Consider the following 26060-nt stretch of genomic DNA (forward strand, 5'->3'; position numbering starts at 1 on the left):
GCTGACTTCTGGCCCCCAAACTGGGAAGGGGTTTTGAAAAGCTCAAGCAGCACCTTCAAAGAGATGGGAGTTGGGGGGTGGTTACATTGGCCAGGAAAAGCAGCAAGAATATAGACAGCAGTTACTGTCTGCAGAACCCCAATCACCAGTAAAACCGACAGCAAGACAGTTCCTTAACCCGTATCCAACTTTACAAAAGCAAAGTACTATAGGTGTTGGAAATAAAAACTGAAGGTGTTAGGATTGAGCGGGATCTGAGAGAGAAAACTGAGTTAATGGGCTGAAATCCAATGACCAGATCGGTTTGCTGCATGTCAGGAACTAGGAGTTTGAACATTGTGTTTGTCGGTGACATTATTTACATTTGACTCCCTCACTAATTAGAGCAAAGAACGATACAGCATAGTAATATGCCCTTTGTCCTTCCATATTTAAACTGTTTTCACAACAGGACCCATACCCCTCTATTCCCTTCCTCTTCCTGTATTCATCCAGCTGCTTCTTGAATATTGCTGTTGTGAATGCTCAGACATCTCCTATGGCAGTGTGTTCCAGGCCCCACCACCCTTTGTGTGAAAAATGTACCTTCCATATCTTATTTAAATGTACCCCCTCACAACTTGAACCTGTGTGCCCTAGTAGCTGACTCCTCCACTCTGGGAAAAAGCTGCATATTTTCCACTCTATCCAGACCATGCACCATCTTATAAACTTCCATTAGGTTATCCCTCAATCTCCTGTGTTCCAGTGAAAACAAACCCAGTCCATTCAACCTTTCTTCATCGCTAAAATCCCCCAGACCAGGCAACATCCTGGTAAACCTTTTCTGAACCCTCTCCAAAGCATCCATTTCCTTCTGGTAATGTAGTGACCAGAACTGTATGCAATAGATTGATCAGTGGCATTCGCCTGTTTAAGCTCCATTTTCACATCCGTCTGACATCATAACACTCCTTTTCCCACCATGAGCACTCACTCTAACTTTCATTCTCTGAATCCGTTCTAATTACTCCTCTCCACCCTCCATAACAACATTAAAATGATCATTTTCCAGCCCCTTTCAGTTCTCATGAAGTGTCATATCAGACTCAAAACATCAATTCTGTTTTTCTCTCTCTACGGATACTGACAGACCTGCTGAGTTTCTCCAGACTTTGTATTTTCATTTCAGATTTCCAGCACCCACGGTGTTTCACTTTTACCAATAACATGTGTAATTTACATGATGGCCATTGCCCGTCCCTAGTTGCCCCCTTGAGAAAGTGGTGATGAGCTGCAGTCCACCTGATGTGGGTTGACCCACAATTCTCTAAGGAAGGGAATTCCAGGATTTTGACTCAGAAACACTGAATGAACAGTGATATATTTCCAAGTCAGGATGGTGAGTAGCTTGGAAGGGAACTTGCAGGAGGTGGTGTTCCCATGTGTCTGCTGCCCTCATCCTTCTGCCCTCGTCCTTCTAGATGGACGTGGTCATAGGTTTGGAAGGTGCTGTGTGAGGATCTTTGGTGAATTTCTGTATTGTATCTTGTAGATAGTACACACTGTTGCTACTGGGCATCGGTGGCGAAGAGAGTGGATATTTAAGTTGCTAGATGGCATGCAAACAAACCGGTTACTTTGTCCTGAATGCTATCTAGGCTTTTGACTAATTATTGATACTGCACTCATCTAGGGAAGTGGAAACAATTGCATAAGCTTCCTGACTTGTGCCTGAGACAGGATTCAGAACATAGAAGGGGAGTTACTTGCTGCAGAATCCCTAACATCTGAAATACTCCAGTAGCTACATTTATATGACTGGTCTAGTTTACTGCTCCTCGGATGCTGCCTGAACTGCTGTGCTTTTCCAGCACCACTCTAATCTAAACTCTGGTTTCCAGCATCTGCAGTCATTACATAGAACATAGAACATAGAAGAATACAGCGCAGTACAGGCCCTTCGGCCCTCAATGTTGCGCCGATCCAAGCCCACCTAACCTACACTAGCCCACTATCCTCCATATGCCTATCCAATGCCCGCTTAAATGCCCATAATGAGGGAGAGTCCACCACTGCTACTGGTAGGGCATTCCATGAATTCACGACTCGCTGAGTAAAGAACCTACCCCTAACATCTGTCCTATACCTACCCCCCCTTAATTTAAAGCTATGCCCCCTTGTAATAGCTGACTCCATACGTGGAAAAAGATTCTCACTGTCGACCCTATCTAAACCCCTAATCATCTTGTACACCTCTATCAAGTCACCCCTAAACCTTCTTTTCTCCAATGTTTTTACCAAATTCAATTTCTGGACAGTAGTAAGCCCCACAGGTTGAATAGTGGGTGATTCAGCAATGGTCACACCATTGAGCATTACCTGGCATTTATGAGGCACTAATGTTACTTGCCATTTGTTAACCCAAGTCTACAGGTTTTCAAGGGTTTGCTGTGTGTGGACATGGGCTGCTTCAGTATCTGAGGAGTCATGAATGGTGCTGAACACTGTGCAATTAGTGAACATCCCTCCTGCTGACTGTATGATGGAGGGAAAGTCATTGATGAAGCAGCTGAAGATGGATGGACACTACCTGGGGAATTCCTGCAGACATGTCCTAGAATGGAGATGTCAGACCACCAACAACCACAACCATCTTCCTTTGTGTCAGGTATGACTCCATCCAGCAGAGAGTTTGCCCCCTGATACCCATTGATTCTAGTTTTGCTCAGACTCTTTAATGCACACTCGATAGAGTGTGGCCTTAATGTCATGGGCTGTCACTCTCATCTCACCTCAGGAGTTCAGCCCCATTATGGCCTTTGTCCAAACATGGTCAGGAGCTGAGTGGGCCTGTGAAACCCAACCTGAATGTCAGGAAGGATGTTTCCCTTTGCCAGTCTGCAAGGTAGCACTGCCCTTCCTTATTGAGATAGGAGACCCTGAGGGGACTTGACAGGGTGGATGCTGAGATGTTTCCCATTGTGGGAGTATATACAACTCAGGGACACAGTTTAAAAATAAAAGGGTTTTCATTTAAGATGTAGATGAGTCATTTTTCTCTCTAGAGGGTCAGTGATTCACTCCATCAGGGTGAGAAATTCTTTTCTGTTTATGCCCCTCAATATTATCCATCTCAATCGGTATACGTGACAATAAATAAATCAACATTTACTCTTAGTCTCTTCTGCTCCAAGGAAAACAACCTTGTCTGTCCAATCTCTCTTCACTATGGGATCGCACCAGTCGAGACAGCATCCTGGTAAATCTCCTTGGCACTCTCTTTGGTGCCATCACATCTCTCCTATTACATGGATTCCAGAACAGCACACAGCTGAGGCCTCACCAACAATTTATACAGTATAAGCATAAACTCAGACCCTTTGATCCAACTCGTCCATGGCAACCAGATATTCTACATTAATTTAGTCCTATTTACCAGCATTTGGCCTATATCCATCGAAATATTTCTTAATATACCCATCCAGATGCCTTTTAAATGCTGTAATTGTAACCACCTCCACCACTTCCTCTGGCAGCTCATTCCATACACGCGCTACTCTCTGCATGAAAAGGTTTCCTCTTAGATCTCTTTTAAATCTTTCCCTTCTCACCCGAAACTTATGCCCTCTGGGAGTTTTAGACTCCCCCACCCCAGGGAACAGACTTTGTCTATTTATCCAGTCCAAGCATTAGAAATAAAGTGGATGAGCTTGAGGCTCATTTGGAAATTGGCAGTTACGATGTTGTGGGGATAACGGAGACGTGGCTTCAAGTGGACAGGGCCTGGGAAATGAATATTCAAGACTACACGTGCTATCGTCAGGACAGACTGACGGGCAGAGGAGGTGGGGTGGCCATGTTGGTAAGGGAGGATATTCTGTCCCTTGTACGGGAGGACCTAGAATCAGGGGATGTAGAGTCAGTATGGATAGAGCTGAGAAATTCTAAGGGTAGAAAGACCCTAATGGGAGTTATCTACAAGCTCCCAAACAGCAGTCTGGATGTAGTGTGTAAATTGAATAAGGAGCTGAAATTGGCCTGTTGCAAAGATATTACTACAGTTGTTATGGGGGATTTCAACATGCAGGTAAGACTGGGAGAATCAGGATGGTACTGGACCCTAAGAAAGGGAGTTTGTGGAGTGCCTCTGAGAGCAGCTGGTGCTGGAGCCTACCAGGGAGAAAGCAATTCTGGATCTAGTGTTGTGCAACGAACCGGATTTGATCAGGGACCTCGAAGTAAAGGAGCCATTAGGAGGTAGTGACCACAATACAATAAGCTGTAATCTGCAGTTTGAAAGGGAGAGGGTGGAATTGGAAGTGACAATATTTCAGTTGAATAAGGGGAACTATGGAGCTATGAGGGAGGAGCTGGCCAAAGTTCAATGGTGTAATACCCGAGCAGGGATGGCAGTGGAACAACAAAGGCAGGTATTTCTGGGTATAATGCAGAAGATGCAGGATCAGTTCATTCCAAAAAAGAAGAAAGATCCTAAGGGGAGGCAGGGGTGGCCATGGCTGATGAGGGAAGTTAAGGACCATATAAAGACAAAAGGAAAAAAGTATAACATAGCAAAGATGAGTGGGAAATCGGAGCACTGGGATGCTTTTAAAGAACAACAGAGGATTACGCAAAGGAAATACGCAAAGAAAAAATAAGGTACAAAGGTAAACTGGCCAAAAATATAAAGGAGGATAGTAAAGGCTTTTTTTAGGTATGTGAAATGAAAAAAAAATGGTTAAGACCAAAATTGGGCCCTTGAAGACAGAAACAGGGGAATTTATTACGGGGAACAAAGAAATGGCACAAGAGTTGAATTGGTACTTTGGATCTGTCTTCACTGGGGAAGACACAAGCAATCTCCCAGATGTAATAGTGGCTGAAGGACCTGAACTGAAGGGAGTTTATATTAGGCAGGAAATGGTGTTGGAGAGACTGTCAGGTCTCAAGGCTAAGTCCCCGGGGCCTGATGGTCTGCATCCCAGGGTACTGAAGGAGGTGGCTCGAGAAATCGTGGATGTGTTGGTGATTATTTTCCAATGTTCTTATAGATTCGGGATCAGTTCCTGCGGGTTGGAGGGTGGCTAATGTTGTCTCACTTTTTAAGAAAGGAGGGAGAGAGAAAGCAGGGAATTATAGACCAGTTAGTCTGACCTCAGTGGCGGGAAAGATGCTGGAGTCAACTATAAGGGACGAAATTACATCGAGATAGCAGTAACAGGATAGGTCAGAGTCAGCATGGATTTATGAAGGGGAAATCATGCTTGACTAATCTTCTGGAATTTTTTGAGGATGTAACTCTGAAGATGGACAAGTGAGATCCAGTGGATGTAGTGTACCTGGACTTTCAGAAAGTCTTTGATAAAGTCCCACATAGGAGGTTAGTGAGCAAAATTAGGGCACATGGTATTAGGGTTGAAAAATGTGGTGCTGGAAATACACAGCAGGCCAGGCAGCATCCGAGGAGCAGGAGAATCGACGTTTCGGGCATAAGCCCTTCTTCAGGAATGAGGCTAGTGTGCCAAGCAGGCTAAGATAAAAGGTGGGGGGGGAATTTGGGGGAGGGGCGTTGGGAATACGATAGGTGGAAGGAGGTGAGGGTGAGGGTGATAGGCCGGAGAGGAGGTGGGGGTGGGGGGGGGGGGAGGGGGAAAAGAGGTTGGGAAGATGATTGCAGGTCAAGAGGGCGGTGCTGAATCCGAGGGTTGAGACCGAGAAAAGGTGGGGGGAGGGGAAAATGAGGAAGCTGGAGAAATCTACATTCATCTCGTGTGGTTGGAGGGAAGATGAGGCACTCTTCCTCCAGGCGTCTTGTGGCCAGGGTCTGGCGATGGAGGAGACCAAGGACCTGCATGTCATTGGTGGAGTGGGAGGGGGAGTTAAAGTGTTCAGCCACAGGACGGTTAGGTTGGTTGGTGCGGGTGTCTCAGAGGTGTTCCCTGAAACCTTCCGCAAGTAGGCGGCCTGTCTCCCCAATATAGAGGAGGCCACATTGGGTGCAGCGGATACAGTAAATGATGTGTGTGGAGGTGCAGATGAATTTGTGGCGGATATGGAAGGATCCATTGGGGCCTTGGAAGGAGGTGAGGGGGGAGGTGTGGGCGCAAGTTTTGCAATTCTTGCGGTTGCAGGGGAAGGTGCCGGGAGTGGAGGTTGGGTTGGTGGGGGGTATGGACCTGACGATGGAGTTGCGGAGGGAGTGGTCTCTCCTGAATGCTGATAGGGGAGGGGAGGGAAATATATCCCTGATGGTGGGGTCTGTTTGGAGGTGGCGGAAATGACGGAGGATGATACGATGTATCCGGAGGTTGGTGGGGTGGAAGGTGAGGACCAGTGGGGTTCTATCCTGGTGGAGATTGGAGGTCCGGAGGTTGGTGGGGTGGAAACGCCATCCCATATTCCCAATTCCTTCACCTCTGCCGCATCTGCTCCCAGGAGGACCAATTCCACTACCGAAGAACACAAATGGCCTCCTTCTACAAAGACCGCAATTTCCCCCCAGACGTGGTCGACGATGCTCTCCACCGCATCGCCTCCACTTCCCTCACCTCTGCCCTTGAACCCCGCCCCTCCAATCGCCACCAGGACAGAACCCCATTGGTCCTCACCTACCACCCCACCAACCCCCATATACATCGTATCATCCATCGTCATTTCCGCCACCTCCAAACGGACCCCACCACCAAGGATATATTTCCCTCTCCACCCCTATAAGCATTCAGGAGAGACCACTCCCTCGTCGCAGCAGGTCAGGCAGCATCCAAGGAACAGGAGAATCGACGTTTCGGGCATAAGCCCTTCTTCAGGAACACATTTGCAGCTCTGATCTCCAGCATCTGCAGTCCTCACTTTCTCCATCAGTCAATGAAAGCAAGCATGCAGGTGCAGCAGGCAGTGAAGAAAGCTAATAGCATACTGGCCTTCATAACAAGCGGAATGGAGTATAGGAGCAAAGAGATCCTCCTGCAGCTGTACAGGGCCCTGGTGAGACCGCACCTGGAATATTGAGCGCAGTTTTGGTCTCCAAATTTGAGGAAAGATATTCTGACTATTGAGGGAGTGCAGCGTAGATTCACGAGGTCAATTCTCGGATTGGCGGGACTATCTTACGTTGAAAGATTGGAGCGACTGGGCTTGTATATCCTTGAGTTTAAAAGGCTGAGAGAGGATTTGACTGAGACATATTAGATTATTAAAGGATTGGACACTCTGGAGGCAGGAAGCAGGTTTCCGCTGATGGGTGAGTCCCGAACCAGAGGACACAGCTTAAAAATAAGGGGTAGGCCATTTAGGACAGAGTTGAGGAGAAACGTCTTCACCCAGAGAGTGGTGGGTGTGTGGAATGCTCTGCCCCGGAAGGCTGTGGAGGCCAAGTCTCTGGATACTTTCAAGAAAGAGTTGGATAGAGCTCTTAAGGATAGTGGAATTAAGGGTTATGGGGAGAAGGCAGGAACAGGATACTGATTGAGGATGACCAGCCATGATCATAATGAATGGTGGTGCTGGCTCGAAGGGCAGGTCTATTGCCCCTCATGATTTTATAAACCTCTATAAGGTCACCCCTCAGCCTCCGACGCTCCAGGGAAAATAGCCCCAGCCTATTCAGCCTCCTCCTATAGCTCAAACCCTCCAGCCTTGGCAACATCCTTGTAAATCTTTTCTGAACCCTTTCAAGCTTCTTAACATCCTTCCTATAGAAGGGAAACAGGAATTGCACACAGTATTCCAAAAGTGGCCTTAACATTGTACTGTACAGTTGCAACATGACATCCCAACTCCTATACTCAATGTACTGACCACTTAAGGCAAGCACACCAAATGCTTCCTGTGGCTTAAACACTATTCTTCAACAAATAAAGGCAAGAACTCTATATGCCAGATTACAACAGGATCTGGATCAGATGGGTAGGGGAAATAGGCAAAGTCTTTTCCCTGGGGTCGGGGAGTCCAGAACTAGAGGACATAGGTTTAGGGTGAGAGGGGAAAGATATAAAAGAGACCTCAAGGGCAACCTTTTCACACAGAGGGTGGTACGTGTATGGAATGAGCTGCCAGAGGAAGTGGTGGAGGCTGGTACAATTGCAACATTTAAGAGGCATTTGGATGGGTATATGAATAGGAAGGGTTTGGAGGGATATGGGCTGGGTGCTGGCAGGTGGGACTAGATTGGGTTGGGATATCTGGTCGGCATGGACGGGTTGGACCGAAGGGTCTGTTTCCATGCTGTACATCTCTGTGACTCTATGCCGCCTTAACCACTTTACTTACTTGTCCCACTACCTTATGGAATTAATGTACCTGCACACCAAGGTCTCTGATCCTCGGTGCTTCCCAAAGTTCTACTGTTCACGTATTCCTTTACAAGCGCATCACCTCACATTTATCCAGACTGAATTCCAGTTGCCACTGATGAGCCCATCTGACCAACACATCAGTGTCCTCCTAAAATCTAAGGCTGTCGACAGTGTGATGCTGGAAAAGCACAGCAGGTCAGGCAGCATCTGAGGAGCAGGAGAATCGATGTTTCGGGCAGAAGCCCTGCCTCTATTCCTGATGATGCTCATGCTTGGAAGCGTCGATTCTCCTGCTCCTCGGTTGCTGCCTGGCCTGCTGTGCTTTTCCAGCACCACACTGTTGACTCTGATCTCCAGCATCTGTAGTCCTCACTTTCTCCTAAACTCTAAGGCTATTCTCCTCATTATTAATCACCCCTTCAATTTGTGTATCATCTGCATCTTACTGATCAGCCCCCACCACATTTAAGTCTAAATCATTTATATAAACTACAAAAAGTAAGGGCCCCAACAGAGAACCCTGTGGGATTCCACTAGACAGAGACTTTCGGTCACAAAACACACACCAGCATCACTTTCTGTTTCCTACCACTCAACTAACAGAGGACTCAATGTTCCAAATTTCCTTGGATCCTATGGGGTCTTACTTTCACTGTCAATCAGTTTCCCATGTGGGACCTTGACAAAATCCTTGCTGCAGTTCAAGTACATAAGCATTGTTTTCACCTACACACCTACCTCTGAAAAATGCAGTCAAAGTGGGTCAGACATGTCATTCCATTAACATAGCTATACTGATTGTTCTTGATTAACCCCGCCTCTCCAAATACAGATTAATTCGGTCGCTCAAAATCACTTCCAATAGTTACGTCACTACCAAAGTTAGACTCAACAAAAGGGGCAAATTACTGCAGATGCTGAAGTCTGTTCTGAAGACAACAAATTTGGAGATCACAGTCTGGCAGTATCCATGGAGAGAGAGAGAGAGAGAGAGAGAGAGAGAGAGAGAGAGAGAGAGAGAGAGAGAGAGAGAGAGAGAGGCTAATGTCTAGAGTTTAGATGACTCTTCATCAGAGCTTAACACCACCTGCTATGATCTCTAGCATTTATTGTCTGCAGTATCAAGGGCCAACTGATTGGCCTGTAGTTCCCCTATTTATCCTTCACTCATTCTTAAATAACAGTTGCTGTCATCCTAGTCCTCTGTCACCTCTCCTGTGGCCAGGGAGAAATAGAACATTTTTACAAGTGCCTCTGCTATTTCCTCCCTTGCCTCACTCAACATTTCAGCTGGCCCTGAAAATTAACTTAAGTTCAAGCCTGGTTATGCTAATTTATTTAATTGTATCACAGGACCTTTTCTCTGATTTCTATACCCAAATTATTCCCCTCATTAACGAACACTGACACAAAGTATTCATTTCGGACCTTACCTATGTCGCCTATTTTATTCACTGGTGGGGTGCAGGCAGCGCTGGCTGGGCCAGCATTTATTGTCCCCTTTGAAAAGGTGGGGGTGAGCTGCCTTCTTAAACTGCTGTCCATTTCCTGTAGGTAGACCCACAATGTCCTTAGGGAGGGAATTCCAGGATTTTGACCCAACGACAGTGAAGGAATGGTGGTGAGTGGCTTGGAAGGGAACTTGTAGTGGGTGGTGTTCCTTTGTATCTGCTGCCTTTATCCTTCTAGATGGAAGTGGTCATGGGTTTAGAAGGTGCTGTCTGAGGATCGTTAGTGAATTTCTGCAGCATCCTCATCTACTATGTCCGTTGCTCTCGATGTGGTCTCCTCTACATTGGGGAGACGGGACTCCAACTCCCGGAACATTTGAGGGAACACCTCTGGGACACACACACCAAACAGCCCCACCGCCCTGTAGCCAACCACTTCAACTCTCCCTCCCACTCCACCAAGGACTTGCAAGTCCTGGGCCACCTCGACTGACAAATCCAAGCCACATGACGCCTTGAGGAAGAACACCTCATCTTCTGCCTTGGGACCGTCCAACCACTCGACATCAATGTCGATTTTACCAGTTTCCTCATCTCCACTTCACCCATCTTATCCCAGATCCAACCCTCAAACTCGGCACCGCCCTCTCGAACTGTCCTACCTGTCCATCTTCCTTCCCACCTATCCACACCACACTCTGCTCCGACCAATCATTTTCACCCCCCACCTGCATCTACCTATCAGCTTCCAAACTACCATCCCCCAGTCCCACCAGCCTTCTATTTATCTCTCAGCGACCTCCCCCCATCCCATCCCCAAAATATCTTATGAAGGCCTTATGCCCAAAACGTCGACTCGGATGCTGCCTGACCTGCTGTGTTTTTCCCGCACCACACTTTTGACTCTGATCTCCTGCATCTGCAGTCCTCATTTTGTCCCTGCCTGTACATTAACCCATCAAATGGTGATGGGATGTGCTGTGTGCTCAAATATGCAGCAGAGTTTTGATGAGGTTAGGCTCATGTTGAATGGCAGATGGGAGGCTGGCCAGGAGATTACTGGGGCTGACGGGTGAGGGCTTCAGCAGCTGATGAGCTGAGATTAAGCCTGGAAGTAGAAAATATTATGGAGATTTTAGCAAGGCACAATATAAGGAATATGGTTCATTCTTCATGTCCACCAGTTTTGGTAACAATCATGGCAAATAAATCTTTCTACAATTGTCTAGATGATCTTAATACCTAGAATGAGAGGGTTGTCTCATGAGGAAAGATTGGACAGAGCAGGCTCGTTTCAACTGGAGTTTAGAAGAGTGAGGGGTGACTGATTGAAATGTATAAGATCCCGAATGGTCTCGATAAGGTGACTGTGGTAAGGATGTTTCCTCTTGTGGGCCAGTGCAGAAAGGGGTATTGTTTAAAAATTAGGGGTTGCAGTTTTAGGATAGAAAAGAGAAACATTTTCCCTCAGTCAGAATTTAGCATGTTATTTTAATAAGATCCCCCTTTAGATTGGTTCATCTAAACTCCTAACTAATTCAGTCTCTCTCCATACATCAGACCTGTCATCCTAGAAACCATTCTGGGAAACCTTCACTGCACTCCCTCCACTTCCAGAACATCCTTCTTCAGATAAGGAAACCAAAACTGCTCTCAATATCCACGGTGTTGTTAACGCAAAATGAGGCATGTATAATAAGTGATCTCAGAATAAATGATCCCTCGGGAACAGTCTCCTTAACAATGTTGAATTTAACATTTGGAGAGTGAGAAGAACGAGAGGTGACCTTATTGAAATACAAAATTCTTCAGGGACTTGACAGGATAGATGCCGAAAGGCTGTTTACCCTTGTGGAAGAGTCTTATACCATAGGACATCATCTCAACGCCTAGAGTTTCCCATTTAAGATAAAGAAGAGGAGGATTTTATTCTCAATGGTGGGGGGGAGGGAGAGTATGGTTGTCAGTGTAGTGTTCAGGTAATAAGTACTTGGCTCTCAGGGTCAATCCTCAATGAGAAACACACTCGCCTCTGTTCACAGTGATTGCCAACCAGCAAACAGATTTCAGCCGAACTTAAAAGACAGCAAAAACAGTGACAAGTCACAGACTCAGCGGTAAACATCAACGGTTTGCAGTAAGGACTATGAACCTGATCATAGTAATTTCAAAATGTGAGCATTGAGAACCAGCCAGATAGACAGTGTTGTCCAGTGTTCAGTAATTTGAATCCAACTTTGCAAATAAGTCAAGAGTTCACTGAAGACAATAGAGAGGACAACTTGGATTGGCTCTGAAAATTTAAACTAACAGCTATCTTGTAGTTAGTATTAAAATATACCCACTGTCCAAATGAGCAGAACTCACGCACTAGATGACTAATAATGTTGGTTCCCAAAGTAACTGACTGACTTGGAACGAGTCCAGTATCAGTCGAATATTGACCTGGTCTTGGGGCAGGGCTTCACAACTTCAATATTGCATGGACTTTTTTGGGATGTAGAGAGATTTTTGTTAGTTTAGGGAATGTGGGTGTCACTGACTGAGCCACCATTTATTGTCCATCCCTAATTGCCCCTCAAAGGTGGTGGTGAGTTACTGCTGTCCATGATATTTAGGGATACTCAGTGCTTTCAGAGAGGGAGATGCAAGATTTTGGCTTGAAAATCTGAAGGACCAGCAATATAATTCCATTTCAGGATGGGTGGGACTTTGTGGGCAGTTTGCAGGGGCTCATGTTCCCATGTATCTGCTGCCCTTACCCTTCTAGATGAAAGTGATCATGGGTTTGGAAGGTCCTGTTGAAGGACTTTTGGCGAATTGCTGCATTACATCTTGTAGATAATACACACAGTTGCTACTGAGTGTTGGTGGTGGAGGGACAATTCATTTATTTGCTGATGGAATGGGAGTGTTGCTAGCTGGGCCAATATTTATTGCCTGTCCCTAGTTGCCTTTTGAGAAGTTGGGGGGTGAGCTGCCTTTTTGAAGCGCTGCAGTCTGTGTGATGTAGATAGACTCACAATGCCCTTAGGGAGGGAATTCCAGGATTGTGACCCAGTGACAGCGAAGGAACAGGGATATATTTCCAAGTCAGGATGATGAGTGGCTTGTAGGGGAACTTGAAAGGGGGTGTTTCCATGTACTTGCTGCCCATGCCCTTCTGGATGGTTATGGGTTTGGAAAGTGCTGTCTGAGGAGTCTTGGTGAATTACTGCAGTGCATTGTGTTGATAGTACACATAAACAATGAGGGAGTGGACAGACAGAGTGTATTTACACATTTACTAATTAACTGCACTGCCAAGACACAACTTAAAGTCTATACCAAACCCACAGCAAGAAACCTTTGTGCCACACAACATGTACACGTACATTGGGCTGCTCCTCTAGTCGTGGTCTAAAACCCCCTCTGATGGCATCTTCCTCAGGATTCCCCCACTTCATCCCCAATGTTTGGCTGTTGCTGAAACTACCTGCACCTTCTGACCCTGCACTCACTCTCCCCCACTATCTCACTCCCTCCCCCCAACCTGGTCCCTGCACCCACCACCCCCCAGATCCCTCCCCTCCCCACTCTTTCATCGGTCTGCTGTCTGCCATCTTGACCCTACCATCGATAACTCTCTCCCATTGGTTATTAGTCCAGTTAAATTTGAGATATTTACTCTCTTTGAAGATTTTTTTTTAAATATAAAGTGGAAATGGTTACATTGCTGGCTAATTACAAAGCAGTTTACAACATGATTGCAGGTTTTGGAAAGGAGTGACTATTCAGAGAGTATTGGTGTTCTACAAAGAGCAAATGGATAAATCAACAGCCAATTTGTTTCTTTGTGTTGTTGCTGAAGGTGGTTTATTGTCCAGGCCACCCGGAATATGTCTACATCTTTCTCCAAATGTGTCAAAGAAATCTCTAATATCCATGGCAAACCCTCAGCACTGTGATGGAATGTTAATCTGTGTGTTGTAATCTCCTTCCAGCAATCAACCCCTGAGGACCCAGAGAGGTGTGCTCACTACCGACTGCCACATAATGTCAGGCAAAAGAATGAGGAACACAATATTATGAGTGTTGCTCTTGCCACTTGGAATTTGTAACTGCTTCTTGTGTTGAATGGTAAACAGGGAGAAAGTGAGGACTGCAGATGCTGGAGATCAGAGCTGAAAAATATGTTGCTGGAAAAGCACAGCAGGTCAGGCAGCATCAAAGGAGCAGGAGAATCGATGTTTCGGGCATAAGGCCTTCCTGAAGAAGCTCCTTTGAATGGTAAACAGACTGGCTGAAAAGAAAAAAACTTGAAGGGCTGAAGTCAAACATTAGCTCTGCTGATAGTGGAAATCTATCAATCGTTTGATCTTTTATAACTCAGATCCTCAATTTATAAAGAGAGAGGGCAAAATCAGAGTCTCGAATGAAGTCAGTCTGCAGAATCTGCATAATTTTATTATCAAAATGGGAAATGTCTGCTTTTTACTAAATGAATTCCTGGTACACTGACTGTACACTGTCAGTTCATTCATAACATACACACACACACAAACACATTTCTCTCTTTCAGGAGCTGATTGATCTAGTGTTTGCAGCTTTTCTTCTCTGACTCAACAACAACTTGCATTTCTATTGCGCCCTCAGTGCAATGTCCCAAGCCTTTTCCTACAGGAGCAATTGTCAAACAAGATTTGATACCAGGATGTATAGCCATATTAGGGCAGGTGCAAAAAGTTTGATTGGAAAGATTTTAAGATGTATTTAAAAGAGGAATGAGGTGGTGTGGTGTAAAATTATGTCCCAATACATGTGTGAATCATAATGTAACACATGTATTGGGCCAAGCAGTGGAATGTGGTGAAACGGTTAAAAATTATGTCCCAATACATGTGTGAATCTAACCGGAATGGAGGTGTTGCTTAGTCCCGTGTGAATCTTATTACACACCTCCCCGTGTGAATCTTCTTATCTGTATGTAACCAGAATGGAATGTGTTTTTTAGCCTTGCTCTGCTGTTCACATGAATGTTTATATCTGGAAAAGAGTATATCAGCTGGAAAAGTCTCCAGTTCGGTGAGTCTGCTCCGGGGTTACGTTTAACCGCCGAGCGTGGGTTGTTGGCAACCGCTCTACGAGAACTGACGGCTCCCAGTTCCGGTAACATGTAGAGTGAGTATAAGCCAGACCCGTTGGTTGTGGCGACGCTGCGGGGAATAAAATGCCCATATTCTAGCAGACTCGCCTCTTGGTCGTTTGTTCTGTGTCAGACTACTCTCCTACGAACCTGACCTTGAGAATTTTTTAAAACAGGTGGAGAGGTTAGGGAGGGAATGTTAGAACTCAGGGCAAGTAGATGAAGGCAAATCTACCAACTGTGCAATTAGAATTATGAAGAAATATAGATATATGTTAATAGATGGAAGAATTTGAGAAGTATCGAGATAGGAAAGGGATGTAGGGGCTGGAGGATTTAATACAGAAAAGGTCATTGGGGAGTCAGTTGCCTGGTTGCTCATAATTTAGAATCTTAATCCATCCAACTTTTCTTGGGTAATTAGCCAAATCAGACCTCTCTCCAAGATTTTAACTAACACATAGCTGGGAACTTTTGTGCACGTCTGAGGGAGTAGGGGTGTTGTCTATTAGAGATTTTCCTGAAGAGGATCTGGACGATAGAACTCTAGAAGCATTACAATACTAAATGAGGCCATTCAACTCAGTGGTTGAGCCGTGAAGCGAGTCTCACTCTCCTGTTTTTACCTCCAACCCCCATAACCTCAAAACTCAGAAATGGATGTGTGATGGAAACTCAATTTCTTACCAGGAAGAAATGGAGAACGATCATCCAGCCCCAGCCTCCATCGGGTGGGTCCACGTACTGTTTCACCTTCTGACTCCAACTCTTTGCCTTTCTCGCCTCTGCCATCTTCCGTCAGCAGGTATGCAGAAACAACTTCACTTGTTCCAGAACCCTGTGTATATTCACAGACATCATGGTTTGAAAATTACACAAACTCCCCTCTATAAAGTCACAGGCAACTTTGCTTTGAGTTCTGGTTGTACTCCACAACCATCTGATGAAGGAGCAGTGCTCTGAAAGCTGGTGCTTCCAAATAAACCTGTTGGACTATAACCTGGGGTTGTGTGATTTTTAACTTTGCTTTGAATTGTTCCTTTTGATTCTGATGCACAGATTTCAATTCAGCAGCTGTTCAGTGAAAATATCACTCCTCAATCAGGAATCTGCTCTGCTCCCCAAATGCATATCAATCAAAATATGGAATCAGAGTGTGCCAAAAGTTGTGAATTAAGTTTTGGTAAAGGCTCCCACTCAGGGACAGCACCTACAGGGTGACCTCCCAGGTGACACTACTGTACTAATCATGAATAAAACTTCATCCAGTCCTGCCAATTCCATTTCCAATCCAATCCAATCCATGCAACAAGTCAACGCCAATTAGGATAAAGGGCTTTTGCCCAAAACGTCGATTTTCCTGCTCCTCGGATGCTGCCTGACCTGTTGCGCTTTTCCAGCACCACTCTGATCTTAGGAATCTAATTAGGAGTCAACTGGGAATTTTCCACTTGAGGCTAATCAGATTAACAAATCTGGGTGAGGTGGGGGGAAATGGCCGGAGGACAGAAGGGGGAAGTGGAGAAGATGGACATGGTGGGGATGGGAAAAGGGATGGGAAGAGGGGTTCTACTGCTGTGAGACCTTACTAAAGACACAAGAGGTTTGGGAAGAAGGGGCCAAGGCCACAATGGGCCGGGATGACTAAAGATTTACATTCTTCAAAAAGGCAATATTTCAATAATAATTTTTTCACTCCAGTCCCAGTACAGAGCTAACAGTTGGTTTGCAATCTTAATCTATGTCCTCTTTAATGGAATCATTCCAAAGAGCTAATGTTTTAAATGTTGTCAGAAACCAGCACATCCTGTGCCAGTTGTATTTAAACCAAGACCAATGAAGACAGGAAAGGGTTTCTGCTGGAAACACACAGCTGATGTTTCAGTCCCTGGGAGGAAGAATTTCTATTTGTGTTTTAGGAGGGTCATAATTCTTTTTTTTTTAAAATTAGATTCTCTACAGTATGGAAACAAGCCCTTTGGCCCAACAAGTTTATACCGACCCGCCAAAGAGTAATCCACCCAGACCCATTCCCCTACCCTACATTTAACCCTGACTAATGCACCTAACACTGTGAGCAATTTAGCCAATCCACCTGACCTGCACATCTTTGGATTGTGGGAGGAAACCAGAGCACCCGGAAGAAACCCACACAGACACGGGGAGAATGTGCAAACTCCACACAGACAGTCGCCCGAGGCAGGAATCGAACCGGGTCCCTGGTGCTGTGAGGCAGCAGTGCTAACCACTGAGTCACCGTGCAGCCCTTTTGTTCTATGACCAAATGCTTCTCTTTCAGCCATTTCCCAGCACTTTGGCATTATTACAATGTCAAAATTCATCTTATTAGAAAGAGGTCACTGGGTGGCCTGTTAACCCCTTGCCTGAGGTCTTGTGATTTACTGAGGTTAAGCCTCTTAGTCTCAGCACCAAGTTCCTTTAAGTGTTCACTCACCTGCTGCAGTCTCGAGGCTTGGTATTCTTGGAGTTCAATCAAAATTGCTCGATAGCTTGCTCTTCTAATCATTATTTTTCATTCTCCAAGACAGATGGAGTCAAACTTTAGAATAGTGAAGGTCCCATTCCCAGATCCTTGCACCTGCAGCATTGTGAATACAAAGTACTTTAATTCCTTGAAAATGAGTGGGTGGTAGATTGTTTCCTATGACCCAGCAGAAATAGGTAATATTTTCAAATCCCCATGGATTTGACAGTTCAGAGTGTGGTTCAGAAAATCTTTACATGAACTGAAAAAAGTGGAAATCAGAAGATGGTGGAATTCAGAAACAAACACCGAATGTGCTGGAGAAGCTCAGCAGTGACTGAGGAAAGAGTTAATGTTTCAGTTCCTTGGACCTGGGAGTGATGAAAAGTGTAACAGGTTTTACATACGAACATGCACATAAATAAATGTGTTTTAACATTATTTATTGCAAGCTGGGCTTCTGGCTTGTGTGTTAATAATCAGTGGATTTCTGTGTGTCTGAAGTTAATAATTGTTTGCATTTCTGTAGCCATGGTGATTTTGAAACTTGGCTTTAGAGTGAATGGGTTTTGTGCACCACTCAGACATATTTATTTTAGATTATTTTGCAACAAAGAAAGGGAAATAATAGGACCTCAGGGTTTGTTTGAGACTTGTTTTATTAAATTGTTGAGGAGGGTTTAAATTAACATGAGGGTGAGAGAGAAGACACAGCAGAGAGAGGTGCATAGTTAAAATTAGAAGAAATATCAAGTGAGTCATAAAGGCGCAGGGGAGCTTGGCAATGTTGGGTGGTATTGATTTGAGCTAGGAGCCATATGAACAAGGCAGAAGAGTTAAGGGCCACAAGTTAAACCATTGGAGTATGATATCATTGTATTGAGACATAATTGAGAGAGGCAGAACTGTCAGCTCAATATTCCATGATATAGGATCTTCGGAGAGACAGGGAAGGAAGATAAAATGTTGCAATATTGATTCAGGAATCTACTACAGCAGGATGACACTGTTGAAGGCTCCTCAAATTAAGCCATATGAGTAGAACATAAAAACTAAAAAGGAGCTATCACATTGCTGGGTCTGTAATATAGGCCCCTAACAGCGCAAGAGAAAAAGAGGAGCAGGTATGGAGGTACGTTTCAGGGAAGTGTAAAAGTAATAGGGTGCTGAATGAGGTGGTTTCAAATTTCCCAACATTAACTCAGGTAGTCATAGTGTCAAAAGGTTTTGAAGAAGCAGAATTCTTCAAATTTAATCCAGTACGTAGAATGCCCTACTAGACAGAGGGTGATCCTGGACTTAGGTAACGATGCTGGGTAAGGAGTTGATGTATCAGTGTGAGGGATATATTGTAGAAAGCCATCATATCACCATTAGATTCAAGATTGTCCTGGAAAATGATAAGGATGGGCCTAAAATCAAAAGTTCTGAAATGAGAGAAAGCTGATTTAAATAAGACCAGGTATGATTTAGCTAGAGTGGACTGGAAGCAGATACTTTCAGGTAAATCTGTGTCAGAGCTGTGGGATACATCCAAAAAGGAAAGGTTTGTAGGTTATGAGAGGGATACAGTTTTTCAGAGAGATATTGAAATGTTAAGGAAGTGGGAAAAGTTGGCAAATAGAGTATAATGTGGGAAAATATGAAGTTGTTCATTTTGAAATGGAAAACAAAAGAACAGTGTATTATTTAAATGGAGAAAAACTGTAATACAAAGGGATGGGAAGTACCGGATTAGATTAGATTATCTACAGTGTGGAAATAGGCCCTTCGGTCCAACCAGTCCACACTGACCCTCCGAAGAGTAGCCCAGCCAGACCCATCTCACTCTGACTAATGCACCTAGCGTGGTCAATTCACCTGACCTGCACATCTTTGGATTGTGGGAGGAAACCAGAGCACCCGGAGGAAACCAACACAGACACGGGGAGAATGTGCAAACTCCACACAGACAGTCGCCTGAGGCTGGAATCGAACCTGGGACCCTGGTGCTGTGAGGCAACAGCACTAACCACTGAGCTACCGTGCCGCCCACTTTTATATGATTAGATTCCCTACAGTGTGGAAACAGGCCCTTCAGCGCAACAAGTCAGTCCACACCGACCCTCCGAAGAGCATCCCACACAGACCCATTCTACAATTACCCTTGACACTGATAATGCACCTAACACTACGGGTAATTTAGCATGGCCAATTCACGTAACCTGCACATCTTTGGACTGTGGGAGGAAACCGGAGCACCCGGAGGAAACACACGCAGACATGGGGAGAACGTGCAAACTCCATACAGACAGTTGCCTGAGGCAGGAATTGAACCTGGGTCCTTGATGCTGTAAGGCAGCAGTGCTAACCACTGTGCCGCCCCCATGTGCATGAAATAGAGAAAGTGGCACGGTGGCTCAGTGGTTATCACTGCTGCCTTACAGCATCAGGGACCTGGGTTCGATTCCAGTCTCGGGCGACTGTCTGTGTGGAGTTTGCATATTCTCCCAGTGTCTGCGTGCGTTTCCTCCGGGTGCTCTGGTTTCCTCCCACAATCCAAAGATGTGGACCTTTTGGGCCGAAGGGTCTATTTCCACACTGTAGGGATTCTATGAGCTAACACACAGGGACAGCAGGTAATCAGGAAGGCTAATAGAATGTTGGCCCTTATTTCAAAGGAGTTGGAGTGGAAGAGTAGGGAAATCTTACTGCAGCTGTACAAGGTGCTGGGGAGACCAAATCAGGAGTACAGTGAGCAGCTCTGGTCCCCTATTTCAGGAAAGATATCATTTCATTGGAGGCAGTTCAGAAAAACTTTACAGGAATGATCCCTGTATGGAGGGATTGTCTTATGAGCAAAAGATAAACAGGTTGGGACTCTACTCCATGGAGTTTAGGAGAATGAGACGTGATCACATTGAGACACAGGGGATTCTTAAGGGATTTGACAGGGTCAATGCTGAGAGGGTGTTTCCCCTCACGGGAGAGACTAGGACTAGAGAGCACAGCCTCAGCTTAAAGGGGCACTGATTTATGATTGAGATGAGGAGCAATTTCTTCTCTCAGAGGATTGTACATCTTTGGAATTCTTTCGCACAGAGAGCTGTGTGGGCAGAGTCCTTGTTTATATTTAAGACTGAGATTGATTCCCCGATTGATCGAGAATCTAGGAATATGGGGAAAAGGCAGGAAAGTAGACATGGGGAATGCCTGATCAACCCTGATCCTATTGAATCAGATCAGGATTGAGGGGCTGAACAACCTATTCCTGTTGCTATTTATTCTGATCTTATGGAAATAGGGAGTGTACAGAGCCAACATGTTCCATTAAAGATAAAAAGTGGGACCATTAAAGATAAAAAAAAGGGACCAATAAGTCTTGTGAACACTGGAAAGCAAGGCATCTATAGGATTGGACAAACAGAAATCAGGGAGACCTATGGAAGATACCAGGAACTGAGAACAGCAGAAACCCTTCTGGGGAATGGAATGTGCCTGGGGGATTTTAAAAAGGAAATTCGGAGAACAAAGCAGGTCTTGAAAGGAGAATGGCAGATAAAATAAAATAAATTCTAAGTTATTTTACAAGGTAAAGGTAAAGGAGAAGAGTACTTCATATTAATCTCTACCAGTGTGAGTTTAACTTGTGGCTGTATCACAAACCAGCCAACCATGCTGGCCACCACCATTTTCCAAATATGTTAGGGTAAAAAGGTAACTAAAGAAAAGTCGGGCCCATTAAGGACCACAATGGTGAATTGTGCATGGAGCCAGAGTACATAGGTAGAGCCCTACATGAATACTTTGTGTCAGTGTTCACTTGAGAGGAACAACATAGGTATAGAAATCAGGGAAAAGGACTGATTTACATAAAGAAACTAGCATAGTCAGCTGAACTTCTGGGTGGTCTATCAGGCTTAAAATAAGCAAATGTCCAAAGCTGGATGAAATGTGTCCCAGGTTGATGAGTCAGGCAAGGAAGGAAATTGTAGAGGTATTTATAAAAATGTTCAATTCCTCTCTGACCAAGGAGAGGTGACAGACACTGGAGGACAGACAATGTGCTATTGTCATTCAAAAAAAGAGTAAAGAATAAACCGAGAAACTACAGGCCAGTCGATCTAACCTCAGTGGTGGGGTAACTTTCGGAAGCAGTTGAGGGACAGACTTAATCTGCATTTGAAGAGGCAGGGGTTAATCAAGAACAGTCAGCCTTGTTGCATTAAGGAGAGGTCTTCAGGTGGTAATTTTGCTCGCTGAGCTATTAGATTTGTTCACAGGCGTTTCGTCACCATGCTCAGTAACATCATCAGTGAGCCTCCGATGGAGCACTGGTGTTCTGTCCCACTTTCTATTTATGTCTCTTGGTATGTTGTGGTGGGTGATATCACTTCCGGTTCTTTTTTTCAGAGGTTAGTAAATGGGGTCCAAATAAATGTGTTTATTGATGGAGTTCCAGTTTGAATAGCATTGAAATGATATCACCACCTTCACAGCTCAGCCTCAGCTACAAATCTTCTCAAAAATGGCAAAGGAGATGTCTTGTCTGAGCAACTTGATTGAATTTTCCCAAAGGACTGACGTGGTGTGTAAATGAGGGCAATGCATTCATTGTCATTTACTGGAATTCAGTAAGGCTTCTGACAGAGTCCTACATGGGAGATTGATAGTGAAGGTAAGAGCCCGTGGGATCCAAGGATATTTGGAAAATTGGATCCAGAGTCAGCTGAGTGGCAGGAAGCAGAGGGTCTAGATTAGAGCAGTGCTAGAAAAGCACAGCCGGTCAGGCAGCATCCGAGGAGCAGGAAAATCGACATTTCGGGCAAAAGCCCTTCATCAGCATCTGTAGTCCTCACTTTTGCCTAGGAAGCAGAGGGTGATGGTCATGGGGTAACTGGAAGCCTGTGTACAGCATTGGGACCCAGTTCACAAATTATATGAAAATTGGTGAGGAGGCTGGTCTTAAATTACAGGAGATATAAACATCTGGTCAGATGGGCTAAATTCAACCTGGATAAGTGTGAGGTGATGGACTTGGGCAGCACATGGACGGGAATGCATGAAGATCAGTAGGCTCCTGGGAAGCACCAAAGAACAGAAGCACCTTGGCTGCATGTACACAGGTCTCCTTAGGTAAAGGGACAGGTAGATAAACTGGGCAAGACTGCATAGGGGATAGTTGCTATTATTAGTGGTGGCACAGTTTAAGAGCAGTAAGGTTATGCAAGAACTGAATAAAATATTGGTTAAGCCACAGGCAAGAGTATCGTGTGCAGTTCTGTAATCCACATTGTAAAGGAGATGTGACAGTACTGGAGAGGGTCAAGATTTTACAAACTGGTGTTGTTTTCCTTGGAGCAGAGAAGACTGAGGAGAACATGACTGAGATGGATAAATTATGGGGGGCATGGACAGGATAGAGAGGAAGAAACCTTTCCCCTTAATGGAGGGATAAATGTCTTGGGGGCTGAGATTTAAGGGATGAAACAGGTGTCTTCAAGGGAATGTGAGGACTTTTTTTCACCCAGAGGATGTTGGGTATCTGGAACTCACTGCCTGGAAGGAGGTTACAGGCAGAAACCCTCAACGTTTAAGAAGCATTTCGGTGCGTATTTGTGGTGCCAAGATATGCATGACTATGGGCCAAGTGTTGGGAAATGGGATTAGCTCCTTGTTTGCTAGCACAGGCTCGAAGGGCCTTTTTTTCTACTGTAGACTACCATGACTGAAAGCTTAAAGGCAAACACCCATAATCTAAATGGATTTAAAGTTTTAATTTGTGTCAGGTGCAGTTCTGTGAAATCCTTGGAATAGGATGGCTACATAGAGCAGTGCCTATGAGAAGGTGAAGGATATATAGTGACCTAGGTTACCCTAAAGTGAACAGACAGTGTTTGCAGCAGATTGCAACTGCTGAGATAAAACTCTGAAGAGGTACTTAAAGCTGATTACATTGAAGTAGATATATAATAGCTCCAGGAAAAAGCTATCTGCAGTTTTAGACTGGATGTTGAAGTTACAGGTGGCTTAAATCTACCAAGGTGTTAGATACAGGGACTCTGGTGTAAGTAACGTATGAATGGTCATTTGGATGCTTTCCAGAAGCTGTTCTGTTCCCTTTCAATTAACAGGAGTGTTTTCAGATAATTGGGAATATACGTTTAGTGTGTGTTTGAAAATCTTTGAACTTGCATTATAAGTAGATGGTTTGGTTATTCGACCTTTTCTCCAATTCTTTTAATAAGCACCTGTTCCATTATTAAAGCAAAATCTGCAGCACTGTATTTATGTTGCTGTAGTTTCTTTACTGAGAGACTATTTTCTTAGTCTAAACTAAAACAGATCAAATATGATCTATCAAGCAAGGGTCCTACCTAGTAGCTGATATGTCCAGTAATAATATCAATAGGGATCATAATGTTCATAGTTCTATGGGAAGTATAAGCAGGAACAACAGAAATAGCACTAGTGGCTGCTGTCTGGAGGAAAAGCAGGAGGTAATGATGCAAAATTGTTAAACTCATCAAGTCAAAGTGAAGACAAACAATCAAAAGTTGAGCTGTTGTTCCTCAACGTTATGTTGGGTTTCACTGGAATTGTGCCAGAGACAGACAGTAGAGAGATCAGAGTGAGAACCAAAGTGGAGAATTAAAATGATCCAGAAGCTCAGGGTCACCAACTGCAGACAGAACATTGTGTTTCACAAAATGATCACGGAATCAGACTATGTTCTTCCTGACGAGGAACAGACCACACTATCTGCAGGAAGTTCACTGCATTAAAGTGAAGGAAGGACATACAATTGCTTTTTTCTAAAATAAACTCCAAAAGATTTGTCAAATACAATGTCCCTTTTATACATCCACTTTGACTCTACCCAATCATATTATGATTTTTCTAGTGTTCCTTGAAGGGTTAAGCACTTCAGCCACGACTGAAGACAGGCCTCTAATCCTGAATATTTCTCTTCTTTCCTACTTCCTTATACAGTAGGGCGTGTCTGCTATCTCCCAATGTTTGGGAACTACACCAGAATGGAATGATTTCTACAAGATTAAACCGATGTGCTCATGGAGTTGGATTAGACCAGCTCAAAGGGATGGAGAAAACGTGGGAGAGCGCTGTAAACTGGGGCGGGGAGGAAGGACAGTGACTGTCACTTTCCTGTTACAATGGTATTTCATGTGTGGAAGGTAGGAATGGGTATGTAGAGAGCAGCATCCCTGACCCAGAGGCCAGTTCAGCCACATTTCGGGAAGGTATGCTTGCTGATGGCACCAGGCTTTAGCTGGTGGGGATGAAGGTGAAAAATAATGAGGCAGAAGATGAAGAGGGAAATCAATTGTGGTTCTGGGGTAATAATAGAAGGAATGAGAGCAGAATTTAAGAGTTCCACTGAAATACTGGGAATCAGTGTAATATGCTGGAACCATTTTAGTCGCTGATAATAAAACTGTTTCCTAGAAAGTAAGGAGCCTTAATATTACATGATGCAAGGAGTATCATGTAATCCTTAGAATGGTACAGAATGGAAAGAGGCCATTTGGCCCATCATGCCAGTGCTCACTCTAATAGCTGCATCCAATTAATTCCATAGCTAAGTTCCTTTCCAATACCCACACAAATGTTTGCTTTGAAATATTATTTACTAGAAAATAGACAATAGGTGCCGGAGTAGGCCATTCTGCCCTTCAAGCCTGCACCACCATTCAATGTGATCATGGCTGATCATCCTTAATCAGTATCCTGTTCCTGCCTTATCTCCATAACCCTTGATTCCACTATCCTTGAGAGCTCTATCCAACTCTTTCTTAAATGAATCCAGAGACTGGGCCTCCACTGCCTTCTGGGGCAGAGGATTCCACACAGCCACCACTCTCTGGGTGAAGAAGTTTCTCCTCATCTCTGTCCTAAATGGTCTACCCCATATTTTTAAGCTGTGTCCTCTGGTTCAGCACTCACCCATCAGCGGAAACATGTTTCCTGCCGCCAGAGTGTCCAAACCTTTAATAATCTTATATGTCTCAATCAGATCCCCTCTTAGTCTTCTAAACTCAAGGGTATACAAGCCCAGTCACTCCAGTCTTTCAGTGTAAGGTAATCCCGCCATTCCAGGAATTTACCTCGTGAACCTACGCTGCATTCCCTCAATAGCCAGAATGTCTTTCCTCAAATTTGGAGACTAGAACTGCACACAGTACTCCAGGTGTGGTCTCACCAGGGACCTGTACAGCTGCAGAAAAACCTCTTTGCTTCTATACTCAATCCCTCTTGTTATGAAAGCCAGCATGCTATGAGCCTTCTTCACTACCTGCTGTACCTGCATGCTTACCTTCATTGACTGGTGTACAAGAACACCCAGATCTCTCTGTACTGCCCCTTTACCTAAATTGATTCCATTTAGCTAGTAATCTGCCTTCCTGTTCTTGCCACCAAAGTGGATAACCATATATTTATCCACATTAAACTGCATCTGCCATGCATCTGACCACTCACCTAACTTGTCCAGGTCACCCTATAATCTCCTAACATCCTCATCACATTTCACCCTGCCACCCAGCTTAGTATCATCAGCAAATTTGCTAATGTTATTGCTAATACCATCTTCTATATCATTAACATATATTGTAAAAAGCTGCGGTCCCAGTACTGATCCCTGTGGTACCCCACTGGTCACTGCCTGCCATTCCGAAATGGAGCCGTTTATCACTACTCTTTGTTTCCTGTCAGCCAACCAACTT

The 26060-nt window shown here is 44.6% G+C and overlaps 1 protein-coding gene across 1 annotated transcript in view; it reads right to left on the minus strand.

Moving 5' to 3' along the window:
- The window catches only part of slc16a4 (solute carrier family 16 member 4), a 108602-nt gene that overhangs the window by 52037 nt on the left and 30505 nt on the right, over window positions 1-26060 (minus strand). The window contains exons 2-3 of the mRNA XM_043718885.2: window positions 17308-17451; window positions 15540-15690 (exon numbers count right to left, since the gene is read on the minus strand). Of these exons, the coding sequence (XP_043574820.1) occupies window positions 15540-15644 (105 nt within the window). The 5' untranslated portion in view covers window positions 15645-15690; window positions 17308-17451. The remainder of the gene's footprint in view (window positions 1-15539; window positions 15691-17307; window positions 17452-26060) is intronic.

The sequence above is a fragment of the Chiloscyllium plagiosum genome, unplaced genomic scaffold (genome assembly GCF_037043375.1).
Source record: "Chiloscyllium plagiosum isolate Xiang-an unplaced genomic scaffold, Cpla_swu_hap1 HiC_scaffold_26, whole genome shotgun sequence".
NCBI lineage: Eukaryota > Metazoa > Chordata > Chondrichthyes > Orectolobiformes > Hemiscylliidae > Chiloscyllium > Chiloscyllium plagiosum.